The 8072-nt window shown below is 39.4% G+C and overlaps 2 protein-coding genes across 5 annotated transcripts; one reads left to right on the top strand and one right to left on the bottom strand.

Moving 5' to 3' along the window:
• Nucleotides 1-513: 513 nt before the first annotated feature.
• On the top strand, nt 514-2852 carry LOC122785544 (lipid droplet assembly factor 1-like). 4 transcript variants are annotated; one of them, XM_044051397.1, is made up of 6 exons: nt 514-651; nt 835-931; nt 1027-1195; nt 1309-1451; nt 2117-2125; nt 2156-2852. In XM_044051397.1, exons 2-6 carry the CDS (start codon nt 839-841, stop codon nt 2210-2212), a joined length of 471 nt encoding a protein of 156 aa, XP_043907332.1. In that variant the 5' UTR covers nt 514-651; nt 835-838; the 3' UTR covers nt 2213-2852. The 4 variants fall into 4 exon arrangements, with proteins under 4 accessions (XP_043907332.1, XP_043907331.1, XP_043907330.1 ...); XM_044051396.1 differs by having other exon boundaries at nt 514-632; nt 2117-2852; XM_044051395.1 differs by having other exon boundaries at nt 514-641; nt 2117-2852.
• Nucleotides 2853-3447: 595 nt separating this feature from the next.
• kdelr2a (KDEL endoplasmic reticulum protein retention receptor 2a) lies at nt 3448-7958 on the bottom strand. Its single transcript, XM_044049986.1, has 5 exons — nt 7704-7958; nt 5518-5618; nt 5267-5425; nt 4935-5187; nt 3448-4639 (listed from the first exon to the last, which is right to left on the bottom strand). Exons 1-5 carry the CDS (start codon nt 7792-7794, stop codon nt 4605-4607), a joined length of 639 nt encoding a protein of 212 aa, XP_043905921.1. The 5' UTR covers nt 7795-7958; the 3' UTR covers nt 3448-4604.
• Between the last annotated feature and the right edge of the window lie 114 nt (nt 7959-8072).

Genomic DNA, 8072 nt, shown 5'->3' with positions numbered 1-8072 from the left:
TAATTAAATAAACATTTGTAGCAACTGAGCTGCTACACTGACTTATCTGTGTAATATAATTGTGTTTGCACTCCCTCTGAGTATTACATTATTTATACACAATATCCTTTCATTTTCTCATCACTGACTTCTAACTTATAAGCAATATAAGCCATTTACTAGTTTGAAAATTCAAATGTGCAAATAAATGAATGCACACAAACACACATTTAGACACTTGTCTTATGTGCCAAATGAAATTAATTTCACTTAAATTGAGCATACTTGGGGAAAAAGAAATATGTCACATGAAAGTAATCTCATCTGGGTCACATGGTGGTGTATTGGCTAAGACTGTTACCTCACAGCAAGAAGGACGTCAGTTGGAATCCCAGTTTGGCTGGTACCCCCAGCTGTGCCGTGCTGTGCCGTGCCGTGCTGTGCTGTGCTGTGCTGTGCTGTGAACAGTAGGTGGCAGTATTATTATCAGCCAGCATTTTGGAGTCTCTGACACAGAAAGGAAGAAGGAGGAGGAGGAAGGAGTGTTTCTGAAAGGGTGTGTTGTTGTAGCTGCTGCTTCCTCCTGTTACACTGTTTGACACAACATTCGGGGGAAACAGTTTCAGAAGTTGAAAGCAAGAGAATCAAACCAGGTTGTTCAGGTTTGTACTTGTAAGTTGAATTTTGTTTAATTATCAAAAGTACAGTCAAATATGATATTGGTAGTTGTCAAGGAAGCTCACTCAGCAGATGCTAACTTGTTGTAATAAGAATCCAAAGGGAGAGCTGACTGTTTTAAAACATTAGCGGATAATGACTGATGTAGGTTTTCTCATGTTTTTCCCTCATGTACAGTGAGATGGAGAACAAAAGCGGTGTGAGTGACTTCCAGCAGCTGCAGGAAAGATGGTCCACACAGATACAACGTCTCTATGTTGACTCCCAGCCACTGGTAACCCCTGTTATTATTACCACCTGCTCTTAATGTGTTGCTTTCTTTCCTTCATTTCCTCCCACCTGACCTGACTTGACATTTGTTTTCACCAGATATCACAGGCGATGAATTCAAGATGTGGACAGTACCTCAGCAGCCATCCTTTCTTAGCTCTTGCAGTGATGCTGTTCAGTGCCATGGCTGCACTGCCTGTGGGTCTGTTCCTGATTTTTGCACTTGTCACCGTTATTACGTCGACAGTAGGTTTTGTTTTCTTCGAAGGTAGGTGTTCATGTGTCAAAATCAGCCAGTGTTTTTGTGATCCTGCACCTATTGTGTTTAGTTAGTTTGTTTTTTAATTCACCACAAACTTGTCCTCTGACGTTTTCTTTCAGTGTTCGTGTTGTTTGCTGGAATGCTGACTTTACTGTGCGTGCTCTCGGGCCTCGCAATCGTCTCCGTCATTGTGTCATTCATCTTAATGGCTTTTTATACCACCATCTCCAACATCCTCATGTATTATTCAGAGCTGGCAAAGGTAATGTACTTCTTGTTGTAATTGGAGGTACTTTTACTTTTCTAGGCTTTAAGTGGAATATTGTTGGCATTATTGGTCAGTGATTTCCAGAGGTGGGAGACCCGAGTCACGTGACTTGACTCGAGTCTGACTTAAGTCTTGAGACTTGCTTGACTAACGTTGGTAAAAGACTGTACTTGACTTAGACTTACTTAGACACACTCATGACTTCAGCATTGAGTGAAATGACTCAATGAGGTTGTTGTATGAATAACAAGTATCTGTGCTGATCTGAAAAAGATGATCCCAATCCCAATATGTTAGTATTTTTTAACAACCTGCTGTTTAAACTCAACAACAATCCATTATCTATTGATCTGTCGTACTGCAGCTTTAAGATGTCGAGTTGGGTGAATGTCATCATCATCATCATCATCACAGTTTCTCACTTAGAACATGATCTTTGTACAAATGTAGTGAAGTCAAAAGTACAATATTTGCCTTTCAAATCACTTAAAAGTGTACCTAAATGCAGTAAATGTACTTGTGTAAATGATGTAAATGTCTATCCCTGGTTATATTATGTGTGCAACATCCATCTATATCTTCTATCCAAAAGTCATCTGTAATACATGTGTACATGGTTAATAAATACCTCACACTGTATTTATTTTCTGCTCTTCCAGCAAGTCCAGGAGAAGGAGAAGGACCAGGAGAAGGAGAAGGACCAGGAGAAGGACCAGGACCAGAAGAAGGAGAAGGACCAGGAGAAGGATAAGTGAGGGAAATGCTGTAGCAGCTCTCTTCCACTTCTCTCTCAAGTTTCACGTTCAAACACATAGGAGCCTTGAATCAGCACCACTGAGTTAAGGTGGTCGGGATTCAAATGGTACAATGCTGTTGTAATCGATTTTCAGAGCTTAGTAAACCGGATATGTAAATTAGTAATACTGTTACTACATCGAAACTGAGCAGTAGCTACGTTTAATTAATACATGTCATTGTAACTGCTGGCTATGATAAAGAAAAAATCATGTTTGACTGTTTTTTGGGGGGGCCAGGAAGTGTGCAAAGTCTGAATTTCCCTTTCAACTGCCAGCAAATTGTATCACAGATTACATATTTGTATTATCATATACATATGTATATATATATATTTATATGACCTATTTATGCTGTTTTATACTATATGTGTGTGAATATATAGTATCTCCTTTCTATTTAAGAGAATAATGTGTAAGATATGTAAGCACATCTGTTACGGAGTATGATTTTCAGCCCAAGGATGGCTTTGTATGTGATGTTCACACACGTTAGCCTTTTAAAATACACTACAACACAATGTTACAAGTCTGTTTGGTGCCACCTGCACAATGTTTTGCATCTGCAATGCAATCTTCAATAAAAGCCCATGAGAAGGAACTTTTGCTGTGGCATTCTGTCTTAAGAAAAAAAAATAGTAGACTGGCAATTTAACCTCTGCATGTTTTTAAACATGGGAGAAAACCCACGCGCACACAGGGACTTTGATTACATTTTTAATTCAATTATGGTTATATTTATTGGTCTCAACGATCTCTGTAAGCCATTTTCTAAATTTATTTACTTTTTTTTCCAACCTGGCAAACCATACAAAGAAGTGACATGGTGGATTTGAATTAATTACATTCACAACTCCACATAGGAACATGTTTCACTTAAGATGCTTTAGTTGATATTTTTTGTATGGACATTTCTACAGAAGTGAATTAAACCGACCATTGAGCCAAACATGCAGGAATAACAAGAATACATTGCTCTGGGTTTACCACTAGATGATTGTCAAGGGTGTGACCCCGCCTTCCGATCAATCTCAGCTGGGATTGGCACCAGCAGCCCTGCGACCCTGGCGGGTGGGGACTAAGAGGTAGACAATGGATATGCAAAATATGAATTAAACCACTGCTTTTCTGCCATAGTCGAACAAATCATACTCATTAGGGCTTGCATCACTTCAATAACAAGTGGCACTAAAGGGTGATTCTCATAAAATCTTTAATGGAGGTGATAACATGCAAAACAATGACATAAAAAGTTGAAATACTTCTTCTAAGAATGGCAACTTTAAAGAGGTTAACAAGAGGCCTTTTAGATATGATGCAAATGCAGTCATTGAAAAGAAAAACAACCCACTACTGCAGCAAAATATCAGAACTGTTGAAATGTTCACACTACACACGCTGGGTTAACAAATGAAATGTCACAACCAGTTGGAAGTGACAGAGGACTCTGATGCCAGGTAACTGCTCTGCTCATCCGTGTGTGACGAGTGCAATCATTGTTCAATCGGTCATCATTTCTTTTGCATTTATGACTGGATTACACTTGACAGAAACAAGGTTTGGATTCATATTTAAGCCACAAAACAGTTGCACTGCATAACAGCTTCTCCAACACAGTAAGCTAAAGAAAAGATTGCATGAAAAGTTTAATTCCAAATTAGATCAATTTGAAAATGCTGACACCTATGATTAAAAGACTGAAGGCATTTATGTAAAAATATTGTTATTGGTTTCCTTTTAACCCCAGTTTTTAATGTATAGAGATATTATAAAGCATCAAACTGTGAATGTTGGCCTCTTTTAAATGTTTCCAAGAGAGGGTTACTGCATATGTATACAGATAAAAAATTAAAAGGTTTAAAAAAGAAAAATACTGTGAGAAAATGGGCATACTCTACATCAGGCACTCGGATACATTACTCTTTATCTCACTCTTTAATAAGACTGTACATTTGTGCATTTCATTACTAAGTCAAACAAGGTATTTCTCAGAGACAACCCCCTTTGTGACATTATAAAAGTAAAAAAAAACACATCCACCTCACAAAAAACAAAGAAAGAAAGACAAGGAAAAAGAAAAAGAAGCCTTTTCTCCTATCTGAACAACAATGAAAAGAAGTTTAAGGCAAGATGCTGAACACAAAAATCCAAAAGTTGATCTGGGATGATTTTTGTTCAGCTCTGGTGTTTGTTGGCATTTACCAGTTCAATCATCAATCTTCAAGAGGACTAGTGTTTTTCCCTGTTGGTTGACTCTCTGTCCCAGGTGTCCTTTGCTATAGGTCACGAGAATTCCAAGATGTCATCTCCGCACCCCCCGAGTCTACTGGGAGTCGCTGTCTCCACCTCCGTTTTACGCAGGCAGGCTTAGTTTCTTGCCTTTCAATACTGAGAGAGAAGAAAAAGTTTAAGACAGTCGTCATGTAGAAAACTAAGCACCAGAGTTTCTGTTTTAAAGGAACTGAGTGAACTGACTACAGTCTACATGATGATGACAATTGCAACTATGTGTTGGAAGCTACTGTAAATAAATAATTGTATGTAAATTACTAACTCTAAAACATTTCTTTATTGAACTACAGTATAATGTTTCAGAGATACATCTGTGTTGTTGTTGCTGTGCCCAGTTGCAGTTACTATTGCTAGTGGTTGTATAAATAGATGATACCAGTTAAGAACTCACCTTTGGTGACATAAAGGTAGAAGAAGTCGCAGTAGAGGACAGTTTGGACCAAACCAGCCACAATAGCAATCATGTCAAAGAAGCCCTCAAAGTAGAAACGCCAGATCCAGTTGAAGAGGTAGAGGGCTCGATACAAGCCCAGGCAGAACAGATAGTGGGTGGTGATCGTCTCCGCCTCACCCGTCTTACTGATCATGAAGAGCTGAGGCAGAATTGCCACAGACTCCAGGTAGATGGAGAATGTCCAAAGGATCTGATCAAAGAAGTTATATGTCACCATGTAGGAATGAATTCTATCACAGACAGATTGCAGTACAGGAGGCTGAACCCACCTCTAGCAAGGCAAAGTCATGGTTGATGAGAACAGCAAGACCTCCAACAGGAACAACCAGGAACTCCACACGGAAACTGTCGTGGTTGCCATCGTACGTAGCCCTAAATTTCATGTAGATCAAATAGACTGTGGCATATGAACAGCTGATGTAGATCACCTGGTAAACAACACAAAACCATTCCACACATCAGTCAGGGTGCACTGGTAGAAAGGCTACCGGTCTGGGCTGAGACTTAACGGCTGTCTTACCTTCATGCTTGTGTTGTAGAGGGAGATGAAGGAGGTCAGCAAATCCAAGTAGCGTGTGGTGAACACAATGGCAAACAGGATCTGGCTCTTTCCAGAGATACCTTTAACACAAATATCAAGCACATTTTTCATTTCGGTTAAAGGTGCACCACAGTGATGAGCACTTCAGATATGCTTCTCTAGTAGTAAGGGTGAATAATTATACTTTGCCTTGTTGATCAGCGACATTAATTGGAAAAATTGGGAATATTTATCACACACAATCTAGTGTGTATGTATGTGAATGGATATCCATTTGTATGCCCACTCAGTTTTATTTTCTAAAACTACTCTAGCATGAAAAAACAAGATATTTTAACAAGGTAGGGCTGGTTGAGGTATCCACAACCTTCATCGCGATACACATTTTTCAAATGATCAATTGTCAATCAATTAAAATTTGGGACATTCCATCACCTTCAGAACGATAGACATTCTCATTCTAAAAAGAAAGCAAGGTGATTTTGTTTTCTTTTAAATGAAGCCCTGCATTCACATCACAAGAGAGGTCTGTTTCATCAGCCTCTAGGTGGTAGGTGTTCCATTCCTCTGTGTGAATGCTATATGGGCATTATGATTCAGAACAGAGTTTGGAGTAGACTCCCTCCAGATGACTCGGGTCCTACAGTGCGGGCCATTTCATTGTTTCACAAGAGAGCTCAAACAACTTTGGAGAGTCAATATTTAGTGTCTACACTCCTCACCTGTAAAACAGCCTTACTTACCTCTTTAGCTAACACTCTGCACTACTTTCTAAATATTTCATACTCTTTGTATTGCAATCTTCAACAACATTTGTCATGTGTTGTAGTAAACCAAACTATTGATGCATAATATCTAAAGACGATACACAAACACACCAATCTAGTAATCATCTGTGGCCTGATGTAACCTCTAAACTTTGAACCGAAAGACTACTTTACTCCACATGAGAAATCAGTGGTGGTGAGAAGAGGGTTTTATTCTTAACACATTACAGGTGTTCATGAGCAGAATAACACAAACAAGCATTTTGTAAAGTTAGACACAAGTATTAAAGATATATGTGCTTCGGGTGATATCCTAAGATGACAATGATTTCCCATTGAACATAATATTGCCTATTCTATACTATGGCCATCTTGCAGTTGGGGGTGACATGCATGATTAGGTGGAGCCCAAAGTGCAGTCACTCTTCCACGTTTAACGAGAACATCACATTTGGAATTGTCTGGGAGGATAGCAGCTCAGAAGTTTGACAAAACACTCAACAATAATGTTGGGTAAGACTTTTATCCAAACAAATGGAAAAAACACAACCTTTACAGGTGGATATTAAGAGAGAGTTTGCTTCATATGACAAGACACAGAAGCCAACAAAAGACTACGGAAATAATATTGAATACTACTGATGCCTTCAAATTATTAAAAGTGACCCGTTAACGCATTTTTTTTTTTGCTGTGCGCTAAATTTTATTTCAACGCATTTTATTTTCACTTCGCATTGATACGTGTTTAGTATAATATAAATGTCAATGATTGGTTATCTGCCTTGTCAAGTCTGTCTACCTTTATACTTCACAACAAAAAATGATGAAAAGTAAAGGTTCGCTACTTCTGACCGCTGTTGTAAGAACGCCACGTCAGAAGCCAGACCAAACAAGTCGAGCACTGAACATCAAGCTGTGTCTTTATGTGTGTGGCAAATAAAGTACTTCTAATACAAATTTTGTATTAATGTTTTCTCATACGTGTATTTATTTGTACTTAACTATGTACAGACTCCCTCAACCAGCAGTTTAGCTAACAGAGTTAACTTCCACTAAGACAGATATACTACATTCGGATGTAGGTGCTACTTACGTCGATAAGACAAACATTCAACCACATATGTGTTGTGTAAACCGCAATAGAATTGAAGAGAGTGCACATTGCACACACAATAGTTTATTAAAGTTACGAACCAGTGAGTCAACTGACCGCTAACGCTCGTAGCCAATGGGTCAAATGAATGAGTGGGGAAACGTTAGCTAGCTGCATTAGAGGGTACTGAGTGAGGCGGGACAAAGCTTTTAAAACCGGCCACTTTGGCATTTATAGAAGTCAACCTGTAAAATCAGGAAAGTCATAGTGGAGCATGTGCATGACGAACAGCAGCACTGACTTACCTGCACACGACCTGCTTTTCCATATTTTGTGCAGCAGTATGATGATAGCAGCCAGATGGGAGAAGTCCGCAATCCCTCTGAAGATGTTCATGGTTGCAGCAGGAAGAGCTCGCAGACACGGCAGTGAAGCTAACAGAGATGTTTCCTCAGAAATAAGCCCAAGCGTAGAGCTGTGAGAAGGGTCCTCGGGTTAAACTTGGTGGCAAACAGAGATGCGGGTCTCGACAGGATTGAAAATATGGCGAAAGTGCAGGTCGACGTGGAAGGGGGCGTGAGAAAACAAAGGGAGCAGATTTGATTGGAGCAAAAATTTGATTGACAACACATGAGCCGCCCACCACGAGCTGGACCCACAGAGACTGAAAACTT

This window comes from Solea senegalensis, linkage group LG19 (assembly GCF_019176455.1).
Source record: "Solea senegalensis isolate Sse05_10M linkage group LG19, IFAPA_SoseM_1, whole genome shotgun sequence".
NCBI classification, from domain to species: domain Eukaryota; kingdom Metazoa; phylum Chordata; class Actinopteri; order Pleuronectiformes; family Soleidae; genus Solea; species Solea senegalensis.
This window is presented reverse-complemented; position numbering and strand designations above follow the sequence as displayed.